The sequence below is a fragment of the Zosterops lateralis genome (genome assembly GCF_965231275.1).
Source record: "Zosterops lateralis genome assembly, chromosome: 5".
In the NCBI taxonomy this organism is placed as follows: Eukaryota; Metazoa; Chordata; class Aves; order Passeriformes; family Zosteropidae; genus Zosterops; species Zosterops lateralis.
This window is the reverse complement of record NC_139766.1, coordinates 62,865,285-62,891,431: the sequence shown is the minus strand read 5'-3', so window position 1 is coordinate 62,891,431 and position 26,147 is coordinate 62,865,285. Positions and strand designations below refer to the sequence as shown.

Below are 26,147 nucleotides of genomic sequence, written 5' to 3'. Positions count from 1 at the left end.
AATTCAGAGGATTTAAATACCAATATATTGTCACTCCTGAGTTTGATGAACGACTCCTATGTTTCTAACTTACAAGATCATTTAATATCACCCTCCTTTTATTTCATTTGTGGGAAACCTTAATGTCCTCAAGGAATTTTGCCCCTTTTTCCAGAGAGTCAAAACCCCAGATTTTACCTTTATTGCCCAGCTCCCTCCCAACCAGGAGTTGAAAGGAGCACCTCTGCTCTCTCAAAAAGCTCCAGCATTTTATTTTCTTCTGAGGTCTATTTGTTTGAAGTGCTCCCAGTACTGCCAGTAGTGTAGACTATGGTGAGAAGCATCATTAAATCACAGTGCTTGCTTGGAGGCAAGGAAGCCATAACAACAAACCTGACATAGGGCCATAAAAACAAAACATCAGCCTGCACCCAGCTCCTGTATGGAAATGAAGGGGAAAGGGGCACAGGCACAATCCAAAGCACTTCCTCCAAGCTGCTTTATTTAGCAGTTGATAGTGGGTCTACCTTCCTCTCAACTGCTCCGTGCCAACACATACCTCATTGCCAGACTTACATAAATGTAAAAGGGAGGAAGTGAAGTAATTGTGTGGTAAAAGTAGTTTAATTTATTCGTGCAGGCTTTCCTGTGAATTTGAAATTATTAATTCCCTGAGCACCTGATTTATGAACAGCACCTACTTTCTCCAGACAGGATCACTTTTCTCTAGGAAAGATGGACCACTGGCAGTAGTTGGCAGTGGGGGAGTGAGGGATATTTAGAATTATAAACAAGGGAACCTGAGCTGGGAAATGTGCCCATCAGGCCACGTAGCAGAGAAACCTAAGCCATCATCTACTGCATAACAATATCATGGCCAGGGAAAGAGAGCACGGTGGTTGTGAAAGGAATCCCACTAAAAACCCTGCTGCCTGTCACAGCACCCTCTCCACACTCCTGCAAGTGTTTGCAGGGAGTGGGGCTGGGGTGGAGGCAGAGTCCTGCTTTGACCTGTGTGTATTTCTATTGCCCACACCGACCATACATGTCTCTAATTTGGGCCAGGGCAAATGACAGAGCAACACCTGGAGTAATGCAAGGCTGGCAAGGCTGCTATCATTCCCAAAATGAGCTACTCAAGCTCACAAGCAACCTGAGCATAAAACACCTCACTCAGTTCCAGTGGAAGGTACAGGAAGGACCTCAATCTACCTCCTCAACCCCTCTAAAAGCTGGACTTTTTTGGAAGCATCACTGGCAGCATATTAATGACTCCTTACAGTAAATAATAAAGGAAGGTAAATGCTTAGGTGCACAGAGGGAAGAGCGTATGTCTCTGTGAGAATGAGCATAAAAGGAGCCAGATTTTTCATACTTGCTAAATTCCTTGACATTTAATTTTGAGCAGGAGAGTTTCCACAATGCCAAGGATCATAAAGGAGCAATTTGCTGCTGTATGTTACCATTGATATTTCAGCATGAATGAAAATTGCACCGTTTGGTGATGAAAAGAGCAGCTATTTGTAACAAGGAGCACCATGGAAACTGAAATACCATTTACCAAGACAGGCTCTTCTTCTGCAGGAATTCAAAACGAGAAAAAGGGTAACTGCAGGTGCCTTAAAAGCATTAGCATTTTTAAAGACACAAAAAGGTGTGAATGAAATTAAAAGGAGGTGTCTTAACAATACTGCACTGCCATGAAGGTGGCTATCTGGCAGATAAATTGTTTTCTCTGCAGAAAGCAGGGAAATTATGGTCTGGCTAAGGACAGCCCAACAGACCACCTACAGGTGTGGGAGAGCCCATAAAGAAAACTGAAACAACTCTGTAGGAGTTCTGACATAGAATAGAAATCCAGAAAACTCCAAATGTGAGCTTAAATATGCCTTTGCAGCACACAGTGACAGGAAGCACTTGAATGGAGTTCAAATGGGAATATCAACTTTTTCTATTTTATTACCTTCTGTGCTTTGAATAAGGAAATAGCTGAAATCCTCTCTCACTAAGCCTTCATAATGCTGAAACTACAACCACAGGCGTAGGAGAAAAGCTTATCCTTCTCTTTTTTGATGAAGTGATATCATGAAGCAAAATATGGACAATTTTCAAAATCACCAATAAGGCTGAGGTTTCCTTTTCCTGTGTTCAAAATGAGAAATCTTAAACATAACCTCAAACATAACCTTAGAGAGTTAATCCTGAAACTCTGCTGCAAATCAAGTTCCCTGCAGTTGACAATGACATGAAATAGCCAGACTTATTAGCCTATTTCAATTATCTTGGACAGTATAATCAATAGACTCAGGATTTTAAGGCTGACTCATCTTTGCAATTGCACATTGTTCAGTATCCCCTCTGTCAAAAATGCCCTTATCTTCCATGCTAAAATCTTACAATAAAAGTGATAATGAGGGTTTATACAGAATTTACCACACTTTCTCTTACCCTGACCCATAGCATCAACTTAAAAGGACCATGTACTGTGCCAACAAAAATCCCTAAGTCCTGGCACTCCATAGCACCACTCTCCCTGACATCTGCATTTGAAAGTAAACCTAGATAATCACAGAACCATAGAAAGGTTTGGGTTGAAAGGGACCATTAAATGTCATCTAGTCCTACTTCCCTGGGAACAGCAGGGACATCTTCCACTAGATCAGATTGCTCAGAACCCCACTCAACCTGCCCTTTAATATTTCCAGGGATGGGGCATCTGCTACTGCCCTGAGCAACCCATTCCACTGCTTTACAATCTTCATTGTAAACCCCTTCTTCCACGTATCTAATCTAAACCTAAATTCCTTTGGTTTAAAATCATTACCCCTTTTTTCCTATAGATTGAAACAGATCCTGCTAAAAAATTCTGTCTTCATTCTTCATGCAGGCCCCCATTTAAAAACACCAGCTCTGGGGAACAGGACAAATTTATGTGTTAGTTTAGCAACAGTGCTTGTAAGACTTTTTTTCAGTAACCAAAATAAGCACAAAACATATGGCAGGAGTTGGGCCTCTGTGGGCAAAATTATGTTCTTAAAATCAGAGAAAATATGTAACTCACTGAGCTCCAGGGTCATTCTAGCACAGCATCGTGACTCTGTCAACACTAAACACCAAGTTGAGGTGGCCTACAGCTTGGATCTATTCATGTCTGGGATAGCCTGCAACTAAGAAAAAGCCCCTCCTCATGGCCTTCACAATCACCAAGCAAAAATCCTAAAGCATTTCTGCTTATTTTCACATCCATTGAAATATTTCTTCCTTAGACTCACAAGCAGCTTATTCTCTAATGGGAGTTTTGCCCAAGGAAAAGGAACTTCACAGTCTTCTATGTTCCTTGTGGATAAATCTTTACTTTTATCTGGTTTTGCCTAGCAACTGCTTTTTTCCTGTAATAAACAGATATGATAAATTAGAAGTGCCTGTCATTCCTTTACAGTGTTGGATCAATGTAAATTTTCTTTCCTTTAAAATATCCCCACACAGAAGATAAACCTCTTGTAATTTCAGAATGCTCCTATTCGTTATCCATTCTCTATGGAGGAAGTCTCTAAATTGCTGTTAGATCTTTTCAAATGATGATATCAAAACTATTCTTGTAAGGGATCTTCCATTTCATCATCCTTCAAAAAACTAAATACTGTTATTATATAGTCCACTTTTTCACAATAAACAAAATATAATGACAAGGTGAAGATGCAAATAACAGCACTTGTTCAACAGCAAGTGTTACAGGTGAATGAGGATTGACATAATAAACCACAGCACCACAACTTGTGAAATGCAGATTATTCACTTCACAGCACCCCTGGAGCATTAATAATCTTATAGAAATCCTCTTAGTCTATGTTACATGGATATAGGCTGGACTGTAACTTAAATGATTGAAAACCCTAATGGTCACTTAGTTAACAACAGTCATTCCATAAATAAAATGTCACTCTCACTATGTGTTTAAAATTCCAAGATATTCACAGCCAAATATTAACATGTAAACTACACTGTGAGAGACCAGAACCTGCTCCCAGGCATCTGCACACCCACAATCACTCACATGAAACAGCCACCATGCAGTGAAGGGGTGTGCAAGGGAATAAGAATCTTAGCATTCCCTTGCTAAGATCAATGCTCCTCTGATGAAAATTCCCTTGTAAAAAACACAAGAAAGGATGTACTCATCTACAGAGAGGTGTACAAAGCCAAATTGTCTCATTTTGATATGATTGTTACATATCTTAAATACAAGCCAGCAATCTCAGTACCTATTAAAGAGGAACAATCAGATGAGAGAACCCCATTTAATGTCTCGTACAAAAAGACATGTGTCAGAGTAAGTTATTGTGGTGGCTGAACTAAGTGGAACATATTCCTTTTCTTGTGTGTGGTAATACCATATTGGAATTTTGACCATGCTGTTCTAAAGAACAGCTACTCATGGTGGCATGGCATGTGTTAATGACTCTGTGTGCATTATAAAACTCCAATCTGATGTGCTTGACTGTGATATTGCAAATTGCCTTTGCAATTTTTTTTGCCTGTTGCTTTGATTGTAGTTTATTCTCTGATTTTGTATCTTATCCTAGTAAAAAATGCTGTCTGGCTTCTTTCTGTGACAGTCATCTCACCACCTCTGTCAGATGGTGCCAGCCAGCATCAGCCTAATGGTGCTCCAATAAAAGATGTCCTGTTAATGGCAAGCAAGATGCTGCTACATAAGCTTACCTAATGCTACCTTAGCACTCTGCTCTTCCTCATTTTTGAGGCTTAGCCTCTCAGTTAAAGAGAAAAAGAAATAAAAAGTGGCAGAAGAGGGTCATCCCCTTCTGGCTCCAGGAGAGGATGCACCACATACAGATCACAACATTGCACTATGAATTAAAGTATCTGTTGCTGCAGTATGTAACTAACCATAGGTACTGGGATGGGTTGCTTTCACAAATACCAGGATAAATGACTGTGAGGCCCATTTTCCTATGCCCAGGCTACAAACCAACACTGACAGTACCAATGAGAAAAGGTTGATCAATAATTTCATAAGGAATTTAATGGTTTTGACTGAGGTTTGCAGTGAGATTTCAGTGCTGTTTGAAACACAGATTTATATCTCAGACCAAAACATTAGGGGGAGTGCTCTGAGTCACCTCCTTTCCTAGTCACCATTAGTCAGCTAATGCCACTGGTAAATACAGAAATAAGGGCTCAAACATCAGAGAGAAGGTTCCAGTTTTAAAGTGGAAAGGAGAAAACCTGGGGGAGGTTTGCCTACAATGCAGAGCAGCATCCACAGTAGAAATTCTATAAAACACTCTTGCTTTCACAAAGAGTGCAACACCCCTAGGACCCAAGACAAGAGATGAGGTGGAGCTGCAGTGACTGTTCTGAACCACCTCAGCTAGACTTGCCATCCTAGTGAATTTATTCATTTTTCTATCTACCCCTAATACACTCTTGCCCATCTCCTTTCCATTAATTGCAGGTCAGGCCTCCTGCTTATGAACCACCAAAAGAGAATGAAAATGTCTCATGGAACCTTCACTGTGGCCAAGAGAAGAGCTGCTCAGCCCTGAGAAACTCATCATCTCTCCAGTAAAATAAACTCTCTTCTACAGCTCTGGACTTTCAGCAGAACCTCAGTCTTGCAAGGGATTTTTATTCCCACCGTGAGTATTTGGCTAAACAGCTTAGGTTCCCCATAAGGAGTATACTGTCACTCCTTTCTATGTGTACTGCTATGTCCCTCAGTGAAACAGAAATAGATGTTAGAACAGTTTTGCATGTGTTTCAGCTGGTGAAAATGAAGGAAACCCCAGGGCAATGGAAACTTTGAAGGTTACAGTGTTTTGTGTTACATTACATTACCCTGCTGGTAAATTACAATAAAGATTACAATTTTTCCAGCTACCCAGAGAGACTGTGGATAAACATTTGCTCTACTTCCTTAGGAGAGCTGAATCATAGTAACCATGATTCATATAAACAAACAGAAATTATTTAAAAAACAAAAAGGTAAAACCAGCAACAGGAAAGAAAACAAACCTTACACTCATCAGGTTATCACTGGCAAACAAAATGAGCCATGAGGGCTAGAAAGGAGCAGCAACCTGCTGTGTGCAGTGGCACAGCACCATGCACCACACAGTCACTTGTAAAAATGAAAAGATGGAAATCATACAATAGTTTTGGTTGGAAGGGACCTTAAAGACCACCACTAGTTGTCCAACCCTCTGCCATGGACAGGGACACCTTCCCCTTGACCAGTTTGCTCAGTCCTCACACCCTCAGAAGAGATTAGCCCAGACTCCCTTTCTCCACTGGCTCTGGATAAAAAAGAAATAAGGGTATGCATCACAGCAGCCCAGGTGTCTGCATGTCCCCTCATCCAGTAAGTTTGCAGGAACCTCTCCCAACCATCCCTCCTGCAATAGGATCCTGCCCCAGTGATGCACTTTTAGAACTACCAGATAGTTCTAACAAATAATCTTCAAAAAGTTTCAGTTGTCTCCAGAATTGTGAAGGAATTCATCCAGTCATTTTCATTTCAAGTTCGTTCTTTTATCTTAAGCCACAGAGCCTACACAACACAAACATATCAAAGCAGTGGCTTCTGAAGTATTGCCTTAGTGTAGATGCTGCCTTAGAGGGGGACAATCCTGCGGGCAGCATGCACTTCTACCCTGCTTTCCCATCCTCCCTCCCAACAGCACACACAGAACAGAACAACCACTAACCCATGTCCTGGTATATAGGAGCATGGTTTTACACTCTCTGCCCTTGCAATTTTATCTTTTTCCTTCCATCCTCCACCTATGTTTGCTGAATAGATTTGATTTTTCAGGTAGCTGACTACCGTCCTGATTTCTGACTAATGCCTTGGTGGTATCTTTATTACATTTTTGACACATAAAAGGAGTCAGAATCAGATTCTATATCAGACAATTAGGAGGGGAAGAGCAGAGGTAGCACTACTAATTTCAACACACATATCCACAGATAAAACCCAGCACAGCAATACTGTGTCTAACTGCATATATAGCACTCATTTTTATTCTGCTATTTTCCCACTACTCTTCTCCACCACCCATGCCAGGTCTGTGCTATAAATTAACTCTATATGAAATAATAATTCGGTCCATAAAAAACAAACAAATACATAGAAAAAGATAACTACTGTGTTTCTTTAGTGTGCCCTCGAAGTTTAGGTATGAAAACTGCATTGCCTAGTCCTGGATATTTCCATGGCCTTCAGCTCGACTTTCATGCGAGTAGGAGTATTTTATACAAGGAATATAAATGTTAGAACAGGCAATTACACAAGTGACCTTGCCTTGCCTCATTCGATAGTGAATTATTAGTCTTCTCAACTGCAGTTTTATAAGGCATCCTTATTGTCTTAATTAATGATCAAGGTACATCTTTGAAATCTTTACAGACACTATAGATTACATCAGCCTCTTTTCTAATTTACACATATTGACTGGCATATCAGTTTAAACCCTGCCACTCTTCACTGCAGTCAATTTCTAAACAGAACATCACCTTTTTATTTTTTTAACATAAAATAGAAAGATAATGAAGTGGAAGTAGGAGATAGAAAGACCTGAAGACAGCTGAACCAATTCAAATGCTAAACTGGGGTTTAGAAAGCAGCTGCCAATGACAAAGATACAGCACCCAGGGGTCATCTCTCGCAGAGTATAGAATTTCACCACAGGACTCAGCAGTGAAATAAGCACCAAAAAAAAAAAAAAAAAAAAAAAGGGGTAGGAGGGGGGAAAGCAAGCAACTGCCCTTGGGAAAAGGAAAAATAAAAAAAAAAAAAATCTGATGAAATGTGTTGAATGTGTGTCATGTACACATCTCTGAACTTGTAGACTGTAACAGCATCCATTAGGTCAGCCCCTAACTAAATGAATCCATAAGGAAAACATGCAGCCCCTGGAAAGCAGCAGGCACACACAGGGGCTGCCTCTGCCTGTCTCAAAGGAAAGGAAGAGGAACAGTGCCCAATGAAATCTGCAGCCCTTCTGTTATCTCTGCTCCTGAAGCCTTTGCTCGCTGTGATCACCCAGATGACAGGAGAATTCATGCAGTGAGCCATCTTCCCAGACCCTCTGCTGCCTGCATCTATTGCTGAGGTGAATTCAGAGCACAGCTCGAGCACAGAGTGCATCTATCAAAGACAAGGCAGGGGGTTTGCAGGGTTTTCCTCCATGCATCTGGATCCCTCCAGACTCAGACTGCACAGCACACTGTGCTTTCCAGCTGTGCTCTCTATTCCCTCTCTCCTGTGGCACAGCACTGCTGCTCAGTAGGACCCAGTGCACCTGTGGGGCAGGGGACACTCAGGTGTGGTGGGAGGAATTTGTGTTCAGTGGCCAAGTAAGGAAAATAAGGACAGAAGGACCCAATCTGCATCCTCAGTAAATTATATCATATATGGTAGCTACTATGTTGAAACTCTAAAAAATTACAGGGCCAAAGAAATGTCCTCACTACAAGACAAGAGGACAATCCACATTATCAAATCAAAAAATCCAAAAAATGTAACTGAAGTTAACAAAAACAGAAAGAAACCAATTATTTGGATTTTAGTTTGGGTTACAATTTCCAATTCCATTCTGACCCTGCCCTCATTTTAACTCAAGCTGCTGACATACAGGGTTTTTTTAAAATCACAGTTTCACGTCTTCCTCTGGTTGGAAATATTTTGTGGATTCAGTGACCCCCAACAAATCCTATCATAGACATGCTTTATATGTAGGGCTCACAAGCAAGTTGCAACCCTTGAATCATTTGCATGTATCACATATGACTCAATCACATTTTTTGTCAGCAGAACCAACAGACTGTCAAGGTTAGGGCATTTATGGCACATCACCTGGGGACTAGGATGGAGAGCTGTCTTAGGTTACAGTGTAAGATGTAGCCAAAACTCTGTATTCTATTAACATCTGTTAAAGCCAGGTAGGGCACTGTTTTTCTCCTCCATGACCCATCCTCCCTCCAGGGGGATATCTTCTGCTAATGGGCAATCAAAGTCTGACTGCATGACTGATAAAATTACACCATCCTATTGTGAGATGTTCTGCCCAGGGGGAGGAACCAAGGATTCCTACCTGGATATAATCCGAGGTTTGGAACATCACAAGCAGCCTTATCCACTGAATTCCCAGAGGATAAGAGCTACAGAACCACCACTGGACCTTCAGAGGAAGGCCAGACCTCTCTATAGGATCACTGCTTCAACAGAACCACATCTATCACTCCAAGAGAACTGCAGCCACCATTTAATTGGACTGCTACCACCCCCCTGACCAACAGGGCGCCAGGTTGTACCCTGACTCTGCCAGGTTAAGCCACTCAGGTTTCGCATTTATTTTAATTTTCCTGTTAAATTGTAGTTCTGATGTGGAGTCTCTCACTGATTTGCTTTCAAACAAGTACAAGAGTGAAGAGGCTGGAGCCAGAACTCAGGAATGTTCTAGGTCAGGTTGGATGGGGCCCTGAGAAGCCTGGCCTAAAATCTCCCAAACGAGGAGTGAAGAAAAAATATAAATAAAGGCAAAGCAACTGTGGATATTCAGGTCCCAGTCATAAGAGAATATCCAACTTCCAGCAAGAGTGGCATCCTTCAACCAGAAATAATAAAAGTAATTATGAAGGAAAGAAAGTTAGTTCCCATACTGAGATTTCAGAAATCTGAATCCATTAAAAACATGCATCTAAGACTGCAATACTTAGTTTCAGAAGTGAATTATTAGTAATTTCTAAAAGAAACAATAACTAATGAGCTGAAGATGTGAGTCATGCAAATAGTAAGGAGCTAATAAGGTTAGCGAGAAAGCGAAAGTAAAGAAAAGATCATTTTATTAACAACAGTCTCATGCTGGTGAGTCAACTCCCCTGAGAGCTAGTAATTGTCTATTTGTCCCTTTCAAACACACACAAATACTACTGAATTGCATTCTTAATTAAATGCCTTTCATACATTCTATAAATAGCAATACCCATGCTTGGTTTTGTGAAAATACATTTGAGCTAGTAAATTAATTTGTTTTCCTTATTTGGTAGATTCAGCTCCCCATTAAAGGATTGTATAGATCTGAAAACACAATTTTATCACTTACAGAGGGCAGAAGTAAATTGTAGACAATGTTGTTGAATTTACCAAGTTTGGACACCTCATCCGAGATGCCTCCCAGATAACGGAAAGAATTTAAGAGGACTGTAATGCTATTAGATACAGCCAAATTTAGAAAGTATAAAACTTCTACTAAAGAGACATAAAAATAGCTGTGGGGAAGCTAATTAGAACATCCTCACTCTATGATGAAGAATAAGTATTCAAGTGCAAAAAAATATCAAGACACAAATAATATATTGAGGAAAAATGCAAATGCTCTCTTAAGTGACCTGGTTTTCCCTTTAAGGTAATCTGATGAATTCATATGAGCAAATGGGCTTTACTAAATACTGGAAAGATTAGCATTTGTCTCTTTTGATTATCTTCAGGTAAAATATCACAATGTAATCCTATAACTTTTGCACTGAATATTTGGCACTGTAGCCTGACATGAAGAAAATGAAAAAGTCAAAAGCATCTTTTAGGAATAAGTAGAACATAATGACACAAGAAAGATTCCAAACTCCAGGAAGATAAACCTATTGTCTAAGAGTACTGATAATAGTATTCCTCTTCAGAGTAAATCTTTTTCATTAAATTACAAAATAATATTAAAAAAAAAAATAAAAACACCAAAAATAAAAAGCGTAAGAAGCAGAGAGGCAGAAATATCAAAGGCTTGCATCCTCTCAATTAATAATGAAATTTTTTTTCACTCTTTGGATTACTGGGAATCTGATCTCTAATCAGTGGCTAGATTGACAATGAGCAACAGCACAATTCAAGTTTCTGACTGACTTTGGTAGGGGGCTTCACATTTTAATGTGAAGCACCAAAAATCAGAGGGCTAAAAATAACAAGGGGGCTGGAAGAGTTGTAGCATCTAAGCCACCATTCCCCTCCCATCCATCTGCATCTCTATAATGCTCAGATAGACTGAAGAAAACACCCCTAATACATTATTTCTCTCACTCAGTCCTCATAGATGCAGGGTTGACTCTATAATTAGAATGAATGGGTGGCACTCATTAGCTAGACATGGCATCCACATTATTTAAAAACAGTACAAAAATAGAGTATATCAAACATTTTGATATCCTGGTTTTACAAGATGTCTGATGACATCAAGCTCTGGTGACTTGCTGTACAGCTACTGTTTCTTGGTGCTTTGGAAAAGAAGGAATAAATGAAGTGAGAAAAACACTGGAAAAATCTAATAGACAAACTGACTAATCTCAGACCCCAAGGTCACAGCAAAGCAATTCATTTCTTGCTTTTTCAACAGCACCAGACATGATTTATCAATCTGCAACCACAGTTATAAACACTATACATCTCAATAATTTGTTCTTCTCACTGTGTAACTTTTTAAACAATGATAGATTGCCTGGGCTGGACCAAAGTTTTTTTACAAACAGAAATGAAATATTTGCAAATGAAATGGTTCAATAAGAGAGGTGGGAAAGAAAGAGGAAAGAAAAAAAAAAAAAAGAGAGAGAGAAAATAAGAAAGGATTAGGTGACAGCAGCTCTGCTTAACTGCAACTGCAAAGTAATCTGTGCTGTAAAATGCTTTCAGAAACCATGTCCTTTGAAATTCTATCATTTTTATCCACTAAATGAAAAATATTTCTTAAGTCCAACAATACCAACAAAAATCTACAATGCCAAAGAAATAAAATTATTTAGTAAAACGAGCTATAAATTAACCTCTCTCTCATGTTGCCCACTTGATGACAGACTGTCTTGAAGTCAGTAAGTAATTTGAGTCTAAGTTTCCCTCCTCTCAAAATGAAACAGTATTTTCTTTCTCTCTTCCAACACAAGCCTCATCTTCACAACCTGAAGCATTCAGGCCAATCATCTACTCATAGTGAGGATGGAGCACAATTTTGTAAAAGTGGGATTCTCTTTGGCCAGCATCTGACACAACCTGGCTCTGACTTTGACAAGGCTCTGAAGATGTTGCTGTGATGTGAAAATACTCCTGGTGTTGATGACACACTTGTTATCTTCTCATCTGGAGGCTGCCAAAATTCTTGATGAACTACAGCACTGATCCCAGACTCTGCTCAGCCTGGGAAGGGAAAAGGGAAGTGTCCTTCAAGCACGAGCTGCTTCCAGGGTCTTGATTGAAAAAACTCAGCCTCTTTCTTCAGAGTACATTGTGGGTGCTCAAGAATAGAGATGAAATCAAAGACTGTGTACAAGAAATGAGTCTGAAAGTTCAACAAGCATGATTTCTAGTCCTCTGAATTTCCTGCTCCAGACAACAGGGCTCCTGTCAATTTTCAGATGACAAACTCTCTCAAAGACCTGGCAGTTCCTTCATTCAATTATTTTACAATGCAATACAAGACCTCCATTTGAGACTGATTCTTATAGTGTAAGACAATCAAAAAAACCAAAACTGCATGTGATGTAGCTCCACAGATTTGTTTTGGTGAATTTCTGCTTCAAAGATTATTTAGGTATTTTATTTGAAACAATTGCTATTGAGCCAGCCCATACATGCGAAGCATAATTTTTAAAAAAAGGAAATTTGTTGTTGCACTTTAATGTTATTCCACATATTATTGATAATAAAATTATTTCAAGCTATTCTAAAAAATTGTACATAAACACTGCAACTACAGCTCCTTCTAAAATAAACACTGTGTTTCTTCAGGTCCTACTAATAGCTGCATGAGAGAAGCACTTGGACAAAGAGGAATAAAGAAATGAGCTCAGGCTTAAAAATGAGACATCAAAAGGGGGTTTAGCAAGAGGCAGAAACAGATCCTTTTACATCTTATGATAATTGGGGTTATAACAATGTCCTTACACAAAAGAAGGAACAGTGGCATTTCCAAAGTGAGAATTCAACATTACTTTCAAAACCCTGTTCATTCACTTTGAGTTTGGTTTTTTTTTCAGCCTTACTGTTCTCCCTTCTGTAATGTAAAGGGTGCTTGCTCCCTGCTTTGCTCATTCCCACTGTCTCTGTTTCAGCTCTCCCTCTCTAGGGTTTCATATTGCCTCACCACCCCAGTGCCTAAGACCCAGATTATTTATCCTGCTTATAGACCTAAATGTGGGATTTATTGAGCCTGGGCAGACAGCTGCACCTCTACAGATTCCCACAGCCTCCAAAGCCCTTCCTGCCCTCACAAACAGTTGCTTGGAGTACAAAGAGGACTGGGCAAAGGGCATGAGCATCCCCCTTTCCCTGCCTCTCTCCTGCATTCCCAGCGACACATATCATATTCCAAAAGGTTTTCCTGGCACCATACACCACAGAAAAAAATGCAATCCTTATCTGGGAAACTTAATGTCTAATAGCAGATGTTTCTGCCTTCCTATGCGTCTCAGGATATATTCTAGGGCCTCCCTCCACAGGATGTTTTGGGTTGGAAGGGACCTTAAAGATCTTCCTGTCCTATAGGCAGGGACACCTTCCACTAGGCCAGACTGCTCAAAGCCTCATCCCCACTCTGCTGGAGCATTCCTGCCATCCCCCTGCTGTAAACCTGGCACATCCCCTTGGTACATTCACTGGGGATTGCAGCCTGCTGGTTCACGTGGGGATGGAGCTGATCATTCACCTCAGTCACTCCCAAAGCTGTTACACACCTGGAAATGCACAACTGTGACTGATTCTCAGGCAAATATTTACTTTGGCAGGTGCAGGGCAGAAGACCTCACTGTGGTAATTTGCATTCTAACCATTGACAAACATTACAAATTGCACACCTGGAGCTGTTACAAGCTCTAAGTGATTCAAGCCTGTATTCTCCTCTTCATTTTTAAAACCAGCTACGTCATACCTCATAGAAGTACAATACAGTGGAATCCCAGAATGGTTTGGGTTGGGAGGGACCTTAAAGTTGTAGCTCCATGTCCCCTGCCCATGGGCAGGGACAACTTTCACTAGACCAGGTTCCTTGGTGCAACCTTTAACTAAAGGCTCACAGCAAGAATGAAAGACAGCTTTTTAAGTTACAAAAAAAAAAAAAAAAAATAAAAAATAATAATAATAATTATTAAAAAAAAAAAAAAAAAAAAAAAAAAACACCAAAAAAAAAACACCTCACCCCAAAAAAACCACAGTTAAATCTTAATAAATCTTTACAAGAGGAGGACAATTGGTGGCGCATCTAACATTTGCACTGGATTTAGTTGGAGCTGACTGAGACAGTTGCCACTGAGATTAATCTACACTATTCCCTTGCCCTGTAGCTTTGGGAACAATGGTGGAGCTGCCCTTTGTTCAGGACACCTTTCTAACAGAGCCATTCAGAGGTGGCAATCAAATAAAAAATATGTTTCAAGTATTTCATTTAAAATATGTTTCCAAATGTTTCATTTGCTTATTTCAGCTCAAGGGAGTCCAGAATCCCCATTTGCTGGTGGTGCAGAGGCCTCTGTGAGCACAGACAGTAACAATCCATTTGTCCTCACCATCACCTCTCACTTATTTAGTAATTTTTAAAATCCCACTCTCTTCTATTCTATATAATACCTTTGCTTGGAGATTGTAAAAACTGGGCAGCTACTCATCCCCTCAAAGTGCAGCCTCAAGAGGAAGAGTGATGAAGAGAATCTTCAAGAGCCTTGTGTTAACATTACACATGTAATACTGAGCTGATTTTTCTCCAGTGCCATCCTGGAATACACTTAACCAGCCAGATTATGTGGTTTGCCCTCCAGCACTACATCCTCACTAGCAGCACAAATAACTTCAGCAGTTCTCCAAGGATAATCTGGAGAACAGAGAAGCTGGGAGAAGACAGTCTTCTTCCTTCACATCCTAGCTACAATGAAAAAAAAAAAAAAAAAAAAAAAATCAGAATTGAACCAGCACCACTTCCTTTAGCTGAGATATGTCATGCTTCAATGGGTGCTTAGCTTTTTAAAAAGAGAGGAACTGTGCTTTTCTGTCCTATGCAGCAGAGAGCAAAATGTTCAAAAATAGCCACTCCTCTGACTCAAATCACAAAAAACCTCAGCATATATCAAAATAGCTACAATGAAAATTACCAAGAATTGCAGTTAAAAGAACTGCAGAGACACAGAAGTGTATGAAAAGTCCCAAAGGGTGAGGACATCTGCACACTTGAAAAGATCACACAGTATTGATGGTAACCAATGATAATTTACAAATTATACTGCTTCTAGCTGAATTTGATCACACCATCAAGACTCTGGCTCCTAACCCATCTCCCCAAAATTTCCTGAAGTAGTAGATATCCTGGACCAGAATCCCCTCACTCCTACATTTAGTTTCACATTTAAAATCAGTCTCTCATATAACAATTCTCCAAAAGTTTAAAAAAAAAAAGTATTTTGGTTTTAATGTCTGCCTCTCCTGATTTTATAAAGAGCACAGATCCTTGGTAGTTAAACCCTAGATCACCTAGCTTGGGTTCATGTGTGTCTCAGGCCTGGGAATCTTCAGCCAGCTGCTCTCACTGACACAAATGACTCAGAAGCACAGAAGCCTTCAGGTTTGAAAAGGCCTCTGAGACCACTGAGTCCAGTCATTAAACCAGCACTGCCAAGTCCGTCACTAAACCATGTCCCCAAGTGCCATATCTACACATTTTAAACACATCCAGAGTCATGTTTTACTAAACCACAACTCCTAAAATGGTGTTTTATCAGGATTGAAGATTACCAGTGAAAATCCCATTTGTACATAGGTATCTGTCATAATGATTACTGATAAATATTAATGCAGTGTTTTCTACCTGCATTTGTCTGGTCTCAGATTCCAGCCTCACAATTCTCACTCTACATATCCTGATCACATTAAAGAGCCTGCTAACACACAACACATCTCAAAGTCACTGAAACAATGGAAATCTGCCAGTCTTTCTACCAGCCTCATGCTTTATTATCCATTCCCTTATAATGATTTTCAGGCCTCTGAAACAGCACTAGGTTTGGTTCCGGCTTTGAAGAAACCAACAAAAACCTTCTGCATGCTCCCATGCTTGGGGTTTTCTTTCCCCTTATGTCTCAGATTCATATTATCTGAGTGTACAGTGCTGGGGGTCCTTTTAAAACAATAAATAATTTATCTTATTTTAAAAACCTAAGAAAATTGTATTTAGCCATTAATTTCTTTTTCAAGTAAATAGTTTCTTTTCCTCAAAGAAAACAAATTGATCTGAAAAAGCATATTTTCTCTAACTTTTAGAAAACGTTAGTAGCTTTTAATTACTGGCACCAGGTACCAAAACATGTCTACCAAAATAGATGGGACAAATCAAACTCTCCCTGCATAACAGGATAACTTTTGTTTCCATGTTTTACAGGCAGGTGATGTGAGAGTATTCATCTCTGGTTGGAAACAGGCTCCAACCCACACCCCCTGCTCGGTTTAATTAGACTGGATGCTGTGTGGTGTGTATTCAAGATCCTGCATTCCTGAGACATCTAAAACAAGTAGAACTAAGTATTTGATTAATATTTAAACACAGCAAAACTGGCAAATATTGCAGCAGATAAGTTTCTTGGGCAAGATTTCCCTGACAGGATATCAGTAACTTCCACTGAAAGGAGCCACTGATAGTTGCTCGTATCCTGAGGGGGGGAACCAGAGCCCCAGAGATCTACTTAATTTTCTGCTTTCTGTGCACATAAAAGCAGAATACATAATAAGGTCACAACAGACCGAAAATAGCAAACCTTCAAGCAGTTGCAATTCAAATAGATACCAGATCTGCTGGAAGGCAAGCAGCTTGACCAGCATACAGAACTTGTGAAAATCACTACTTTTTAAAACATTTTAAATTTCTCAACCATTTTTCAAAAGTCAAGCAAAACATTCGGTACGTACTTTTCAGGGTTTTCCACTTCTTCCGTAACAAAATTGAGGTAAAACCTAGAAAATAGTTATAAAACATATTATAAGATTTATTCTTGTATTCTTATATTTTTATTCTGTATTTCTTTCTCTAAGAATCAAGAAGATGCTTTTAGTTAAGCATTGCTGTTAATTACAGTAGGCTTTGCAAGCCTTGTTTGGATTAAGGAGAGAGTGATACTTAACCTTCCCTTATCCCCACACTCAGGAAGGGAATTCTAAGAAAAGACAGCAAAGCAGGAGAAGAAAGAGACAATAAGTATGTAAAGTCAGTGTGTAATTAAGTTATTTTTTTCCCCTGACATACTGCACAGGTAATGATTTACCCTAATTCCATACATACACACACATATGCCTTCAAGCTCTATATTCCATTTTTGCTTGTTGCCCTTTACAGTTTCACGTTATATTGGCAAAAGGTCCCATCAGAGTACTCAGCAAGGGCTTCTTAACAACACAAATAACTGAAGCCTTGGAAAAAAACCCTCCTAAACCAAGACCTTTCACACTAGTTTGCTGTATAGAATCTCAAACTCAGGCTGCTAGCCCTGCATGCTCTTGTACCATCTCCAGTACAGGTTGCACCCTGATCATATATTCCAGCAGCATTCAAGAAATGGCTCTGTATGGGAATTCGAAGGAACTGCTCACCAGGCACAGCCCTGCATACAAAGCAACCATAACCCTCAAGGTCACTGAACCCTCTGTTCTACATTTATTAGCACTGGTCTGTGCCTGGCTGGATCACAGTTGTGCCTGGCTTGGAGACAGGCCCAAAGTCAGATCTTGTCTAATTAAACAGAGCAGTCAATACAGTGCCTGTGCTGGTCCTCTGCTCTTGTGCAGAAAGACAAATGGCACCTGAGCCAGCAGTGCTGCAGTGAATAAGCAACTGGTGATTGATCTGGCAGAAAATCTGGAGCTTTGCCCCATCACAAGTCTTGGAGCAGAATTGGGTCAGCAGAACAAGTTAATGCTGGCTCATGGCTTTGTAAAAATAGTGATTTTTGTGACTGAGCCTGAAATTATTTGTCACCTTATGCAAAAACATCAGTACTTGTTTTTAAAGTTTTGAGTGCATAGAGCACAGAAGAAGATTTAGGTTAGACATATGGAGGAAAGTCTTTACAGGGAGGCTGGTGGAGCACTGAAACTGGAACCCACTAGAACTGGTTGCCCAAGGAAGCTGTGGATGCCCCATCCCTGGAAGCGTTCAAGGCCAGGTTGCATCGGGCTTATAGCAACCTGGTCTAGTGGGAAGTATCCCTACTCTTGGCAGGGGGGTTGGAACAAAATGATCTTCAGGGTCCCTTTCAACACAAACCATTCTATGATAGCCCAGCATCAGTCCTTTTATTGATGCAAAGATAGGCTTCCTTGCATTCTTTTCTCCACTTGTCCTTTTCCAGCCATCATTTTACATACCCAATAGTCTACACTTGCTCTTGGCAGGATGAACCCAACACAGAAGAGATAGTGCTTTTCTCTTCTTCAAAGCTGTATCATTAAAAGTTAACAGTTAACAGTCTCATGAGCTATGCATAAATTCTGCCCGCATCCCAGGACACATCACCAACACTTGCAGCACTCCTTCATATTCAGATAATTGTATTGATTTAGCCCCATGAAACTGATAGTGCAAGGATATTGCCACTCCACTTAATGGTCTGCTCCTCCCTGCTCTGAGGTGATGAATTTTAGCTGATGACAAAGAAAAAAAAGACAGCTCAGAAGAACTAGCCAAATTAGGTTCTTTTTCCTACTAATTTCTTTTATAAGTGGCAAATAAGGACCTTGAAATAAAAGTCAGAATGTGTAAAGGGGAAAAAAAAAGATAGATAGGCTTGGAACCATTGTCTGAAAAATGGGAAGGAAGCAACAGAATAACAGTATTTTTGATAAGGCATTTTGCAGGAAAGAAACTCTGAATAATATTAAAGAGCTTTTAAAATTGCTTTCATACAAAAACTTAGGTTAATATTTAAAAATTGAGAAACCATCACATTTATGGATATGAAAGACAGAGGCAGTTATAAGACAGAAGGGGAAGAAAGCAGAGATTGTCCACGTAATCAATTCCATTTCTTTCAGGCTTCAAAATGCCAGGCTCTTTTTCTTACATATCTATCCCAGATAAAGGCTTTAGAACTCTCTTGGGTTTCTTCCCCCGCTGCCATTTAATACATAAAGTTCTGTTCATACTTCAGTGTGCAGATTTATAATGCTCCTGCGACCAGGGAGTTACAGATGGGCAGAGAACTCCGAGGCTCGGCCCATTGTCCCTCCGAATTAAATAAATAAACCCCTTATCTTGCAGCCCTGGCCTTTTGTGCAAGGTAAAAGAACTTGGCTGCCTGTGAGGCTGTGGAAAGCAAAGGGAAGACCTGCAGACAAAGCTATCTCAAAATAAGCCCACTCTGTGCACTGTACTCTGCTTTCTTCCCCCCATGCTGCCGCTGCTGCAAAAGCCCTTTGGCACTGCACAATGCGGAGCCCTCACGAGCCTGAATAAATTGTAAAGGCAGATTGGAGAAGAAGCAGCACCTTTCAAACCAGCTGCTGTGTACTTTGGAGGGGAAAGAGAGAAAGAGCTTGAAAGTTCTGAGCAGAATAGCTGAAGGTAGATTCTCATACCTTAGCCCACAGTCAATCGCGCCTGACTTTTGTGGGAGCCAGTCACGCTTCTTGTCAGTGTGGTCCAAATCTCTTGGAGCAAGAAGTGTAAAAATCTGGAGATTTTTATTCTGTTTTGTGCTCCCTACCAATCTCATTGATTTTTACTTGCCAAATACTGCTTTTACCAAGCAAGGCTAAGGGCCACACAAACTTGTAACAGAATCATAGATTATTTTCTTATATAATTATTGACCTCTTCAAAAAAATTAAAGTTTCATTAGTCCTTTTATCCTTTTTATTAAAATATTCAATGAAAAATTAAGAATATTCCTTTCCTGTGGTGTGATTACTTTGGTGGTCAGTCCATGTTTATATATTGTACCCTGAAAAGAAAAATCTTTCCTTTGCAGAGCTGTTGGCACAATGACCACTGAGCATGTGGAACAGCAGTGAGAACTACCCTAGCCGTATGATGCAGCTTGACAAAAGATGTAGAACATGATACTCATGGCTTCATACAAATAGACGGCTTTGTTAGAGCATATTAGTGTTTGTTTTCAGGACAAATATGTATAAATTTTATCCACTTACCAGCCTGAATAGGCATACATTCCTGAATAGAATGCAAGTGGTAATCCCATAATACTGGCATCATTCCCTGCAAAGGCATTTTTAAAGTGCTCTGTTTCTCCTGAAAAAAAAAAAAAAAAAAAAAAAAAAAAAAAAAAAAAAAAAAAAAGCTCTTTGGTCATAACTACTTTTAAAAAAATAAATATAACACATCATGGATTTGACCTATTAGTTTGTTTCAAAGCATTCTGAGCTTGATGACACTCACTGCTCTGTCATTTCCAGCAGTGACTTACATCAACATGAAAGAGCAAAATGAGCTCAGTTGATTTTGATGTGGAAAAATTTCATTTGTTCAACATTTTAATCAGAATGAACTTTGTTGGCATTTAATTCAGAAGCAACATTTAGAAGATAAATAAACCCAAAATCTTAAACATTTCTACCATATAAAAATGAGTTTAGTAACTCCTTACTAATGATAATCAGTACTGTCTTAATATTACATCAAGTAAGAATTACCTATATATGCAAATCTGCAAGACTTTTGTTTTGCTCTTATTCATTTACAGTGCTTTATGGTTTGGAAGATGCCCCCATCATACCCCACAAATTAATTGAGAAGCATTAATCCTCCACAGATATGGAGCAGGAAGAAACTTAATCAATTCAGAGTTAAATTAGCAATGAGCCAAATCCTCTACCCTTTATTCTGTTTCTACTGAGCCCTCAGTGAAATTTCCCATTGAAGCAGAGGTTTTTTGGTTAAGGGAGAAGCTGTGGCCAGAGAAAGGTCCCAGTGGACAATCAGGGACAATAGTTGAGCTACTTCAGGGCAACAACCCCCAACCAAACCTGAGTTTGACCTGCTCCAAAGGTCTAGGAAAAGGGGGGATGGGAACAGAGAGAAATTTTGTACATATCATGTGTCATCTGCAACAGGAAAACAGCATTGCAAGTGCCAGGAAGAAAGTGAAAAACAAAAAAAAGCAAAAACAGTGAATCAGCAGAGGAAAAGTTTTATTTCAGAGTCTGTATTAATCACAGAGAGCCACCTGTCCCTGAGAAACAGCTCACTGCACAGACCAACACTGTACTCTTCACTTGGGTGGGAGGGTTGGAAACATCAGGAAAGAGCATCCCATGGGACATAGCCATAACCTGTGACAGTTTTTTGTTAGATAAAATCTGCCACCAATGCACTCAATAGTGCTGCCTACTCTGCCCCTCTGTGCTGAATGCATTAGAGAGGGTGACCTGTTGTGGGGATGGCTTGTCACCATCTCACACCTGCTGCTCAGAGGGCTGGAAATGTCTCTGCAGGTAGCTGAGCATCTGTCAGTGAAAAGAGGGCATGTAGTGACAGTGACAGGACAAGGGGAAATGGCTATAAACTGACAGAGGGCATGTTTGGATTACGTGTTAGGAAAAAATCTTCCCTGTGACAGTGATGAGGCACTGGAACAGATTGTCCAGAGAAGCTGTGGATGCTCTTAAAATGCTCAAGGCTTTGGATGGGCCTTTGAGAAGCATGGCCTGGTGAAAGATATGCGCATGGCAGAGTGTTTGAACTAGATGAACTTTAAGGTCCCTTCCAATCCAAACCACCATGTGATTTTGTGGTTCTGTGAATTGTGAGCCCCCTCTACCACCACACACATACACCATGACTAGAGCAGACACCCTGCCTGGACTAGGCACATGCTCTGGGGAGCTGTATGTGCATCTCTCTTTAAATCCCATCCTGCCCCTTTCACAAAGTTCAGACTAAAGACAGATTACAGAGAAGAGCAGTCCATTCGCTCCTTTGAAACAGCAAGTCTCACTGGAACAGTCTCATTGGCATGCTGAAGGAAACACCAGTTCATCCCAGTGTAGTTCCACTTCTAATCAATGACATGACAGAACAGAGCCTCAGTTAAGCAAGCAGAGACTAATTAAGAGATTTTGCTGCTATAAGCATTACGTGGTGGAGGCAAGTGGGGAAAGGCTGCGGAGGGTAAAGACGAAAGCTCTTTAAAAGCATTTACTTTTCATTTCATACCTTTAATTAGCTGGATAACTCCAGGGACTATAATTATCAGAATTGCTACAAGCTTGCAAAAGGTAAGGAACATCTGAATGCGGGCACTCCAGCTGACACTTGTGCTGTTCAGGACCATCACCAGCGCTGCAAGGGGAAAAAGAAAAGTCAGAAAGAAGTAATTGTCACAAAGTTCTTTGCCAGCAGAGAGGTCACATAAACAACAGGTTCTGATGCATTAAAGGAAATACACCCTGATAACCTTCCCCAGCTCTTGTCCTCCCACTTCTGCCATTCCCCGTTACCACACCAAAGGCTTGAGCTGAGCCCCTGTGCCTCACCACTGCACTGACCATCCATCTTTCCCTTCTCTGACATCCTTCACACCAAATTACAGCTTCATTGACTCAGAATTGTCAGCTCCTGGTGGACAACAGGCTGGCAGGACCCTGCTTCGGATGAAAGAAATTGATTGTCCAACTCTTGTCACTCCAGATTTCTTTGGGCTGCTTTGAGTAGAGATTTGTATTTTTCATAAAACAATAACAATGAATAACAGTATTAAACTTTCTCACCCTGGCTTAGGCCATGCATAAATCTGTAACTGCTTTACTTCTTCTGGTCCTGTTTTCCACATTTTCCCTCCTTTTTTGCTGTACCACCAGAGACACAGGAGGACCAGAGTGCAATCCCCACCCTTGCTGGGAATCAGTGAAGAAACAGAGACTTTTTACTTCTTGAAAACAAAGCCCAGGTCTGCAGCTCACCAGCATGTGGAGAGATCAGTGAGAAGGCTTTTTACATCCTGCCTGGTCAGCTTGCATCTCCTTCTGGGTCAGGCACAGCATCTCCTAGGATTTTCTACAGCACTGACTGACAGGAGGAGAGCAAGTCTTGCCGTTTTAGTGCCACCTATTCTAGTTTAGTTAAACAAAAGGAGCTTAGATATTAATAACAAAATTAAAATTTCCCTAAATAATGGAAAATGGGAGCCGTTTTACCAGATTAAAAAAAAAATCTCTTTTCCCTGTTGCTTCAGGGAAACGTGGTCAAGCATGTTCCTCTCTTTCTTGCCATCATGTGGAGTTAATGAAGTAGCTTCTCATCTCAATCCTCCCATAATTCAAGCCCTTTCAAGAGCACCAGTTTGTGTAAATCATCAGCTACGTCACACAAAAGCACAATGTGCTGGTTTGCAGGAGCTAGCACTGTAAATCTGGTGTGGCACAGGCTTTCTGGGGAAAAAACTCACTGATTTATCTCAAGTCATTTACACAGTTTCTCTTCACCACTGAAGTTAAAAATGTTTTAAAAAATCTCATTTCAACTGAAAGTAGTTTGAGTTTAATGGAACAGGGAGAAAATTCCAAGTAATCTGGATCCCAATGTGGTTTTTTATATTTTTAATGAAATAAAAATTTCAGGGGGCAAAAAAAGAAAGTATTTTTCTAGAACTTTTATTTGGGAGAGAGACAGTCTCACTCTCAAATGAGCAATTTACAAGTCAATGTATATTCACAACATCACCTAACAAAAATTTTTCAACAGAAAAGCATCTTGAAGATCAAAATCCTGACTAAGTATCTCACCATATTTCAGAGCTGAAGTGTTCTGAAGTGACAAAGAAATCATTTGGACTTCTGCAAAGTTTCACTTGACACCCAAATACCTTTTTTTTTTTTTTTTTTTTTTTTTTTTTTTTTTTTTTTTTTTTTTTTTTACTTCCTTGTATACCTATATTTGGCAGGCAACAGAAAATCCCAGGGCCATGATTCATTATTCTATTGTTCCAATATTACACTGACATATCTTGACTCATTTAAATTTTGAATGATCCCTTTAGGCTGCTGATGAATATCAGTGCTGTTTGAGTCTCCCCTTCTTTTACTGGGGCTTGATTACCAGCAAGACTAACAACTGTCATTTAAGCAAAATATATTTAAAATATTCATTTGACCAAAAGTGTTTAAGTTATAAAAAAATCTAGTGCTATAGTCAAGTACTAGCTTATTTTAATTTTCCTAGAAGACTCAGGATATCATACTTTTCTTCTGTAGAAAGTGAAGCCCAGGCATGGACCAGAGCACGAGAAAATGTCAAGGAGGAGGGGTTTTTTGTGTAAGAGAATCTGCAATTTGATATCCAGCTTACCCAGAGTTCAAGCTGACTGCAGCAATCAATCTGTCACCTTACACAGGTCAGAGCAGGTAACATGAGTGGAGAGAGCTCCTCCAGGTTTTCTAAAGTATTGGTTTCACCTTCCTGATACACACATGAGAACGTTACTGCATGGTATGGCCTCAAATACTTCAGGAATGGGTCAGCCACAACTTCTCTGCACAACCTGTGCCAGTGTCTTACCACCCACATCAGAAAAATTTCTTCCAAGTATCTAATCTAAACCAGCCCTTTTCCAGTATGAAACCATTTCCCCTCATCCTATTGCCACAGTTTGAGCCCAAATGGAAATTAAACCTGGCAGCTGCTTGCTCAGCTCCCCCCTTTCACCCCCCACCTACCACTGGAATGAGGAGGAGAATCAAAGTAAAACTTGTGGGTTGAGAAAAGAACAGTTAAATAATTGAAAACAAAGTAAAATACAGTAATAATGGTAAATGATAATCATAATGATAATGAAAAGGAGAAAAAAGCAAGTGCTGCACACAATGCAATTGCTCACCACCCACTGAACCAAGCCCGACCCACCATTCCCAAAGGCAGATCAGATGCCCTTCCATTTAAATCCTCCCAGTTTATATACTGGACATGATGTTTTGTGGTGTGGAATATCCCTTTGGTCAGTTCAGATCACCTGTCCTGGCTGTGCTCCCTCCCAGTTTCTTTTGTAAACCTCCTCACTGGCAGAGCATGGAGACAGGGAAAAAATGTCCTTGGCTATGGATAAACTGGACTTAGCATAAAACCAAAACATCAGCATGTCACCAGCATCATTCTCATTCCAAACCCCAAACACAGCTCTGTAACAGCTACTGGGAAGAAATTAACTCTAACCTGGCTGAAACCAGGACACCTCTCACTGCTTATCCTTGTAAAAAGCCCCTCGATACAAATGTCCTTTGACAGTCCTTCGTAAGAGTAAGTGCAGAGCTGGAGGACTGCACTAGTAGTAATTCAGCTTGCAGGGCTGAGATTTAAGTGCTTAGAAAAATTGAGACCAGCTTTATATATTTTACATTTTATTTTATTATACTTTTTAGGCTATGAGTTTACAGCCCTCTTTATAATATAGTATATTACAAAATATAAATATATTATTGCTTATTATATACTATTGATAATAGTAGTAGTATTTTATAATAAAATATTTAGTCTTAATGGTTCTATGTGCATGGCATTTGTCTAGAAATGTGGGGCTGACACAAGTACCAGCACCATAGTAATTGTTGTGTTAGCAACTGGGTAGGGAAAGGCAATGGGGAAGTGGAGTCATGAAGAAAGCTGCTAAAAAGCAAGGAAAGATGATGACAGCTGTGCCAGGATTCAGGAAGGACATTGTATTCTGGGACTATGGCCATTAGTCTTCAGAACAGGGCCTACTGGAGATATTTAGAGAAAGTGATTGCAGACACTTTGATAGGGGATCTCAGCAAATATCAGAAGGAGCAGCAGTTTCTCAGGAAAAGGGCAGTGAAAGGAGGACTTGGGTTTAACTTTTCTAACTAAAACTCAGCTGTTAAGTGTGGCTGCATCCTCAATGAAGGCAGTTAGCTCCGGAAGATGAACAACAATACCTCTGTGAGATGCCTATCCCAGATGAGATCCTTTACCTTCAGGAAGTTCCTCTTTCCTCTCTCTCCACTGTATGGGGAGCACAGATTACTTAAACTAAATACCTCAGTGAAAACAAGATGAATCCTAACCAAGAGGAGTGTGGAGGGAGAACAAAACGGGGCTCGTGAACAATCAAACACAATGGAAACACCAAGCATGTTTTTCACAATCTCTTTCCTGCCCACAGACATGGCT

The 26,147-nt window shown here is 40.1% G+C and overlaps 1 protein-coding gene across 1 annotated transcript in view; it reads right to left on the bottom strand.

Annotated features, from left to right (window-relative positions):
- Nucleotides 1-26,147, bottom strand: part of SLC7A11 (solute carrier family 7 member 11) — a gene marked incomplete at both ends in the record, with an annotated part of 57,071 nt that overhangs the window by 19,433 nt on the left and 11,491 nt on the right. The window contains 3 exons of the mRNA XM_083862308.1: nucleotides 16,925-16,969; nucleotides 20,159-20,258; nucleotides 22,182-22,307. Of these exons, the coding sequence (XP_083718434.1) occupies nucleotides 16,925-16,969; nucleotides 20,159-20,258; nucleotides 22,182-22,307 (271 nt within the window). The remainder of the gene's footprint in view (nucleotides 1-16,924; nucleotides 16,970-20,158; nucleotides 20,259-22,181; nucleotides 22,308-26,147) is intronic.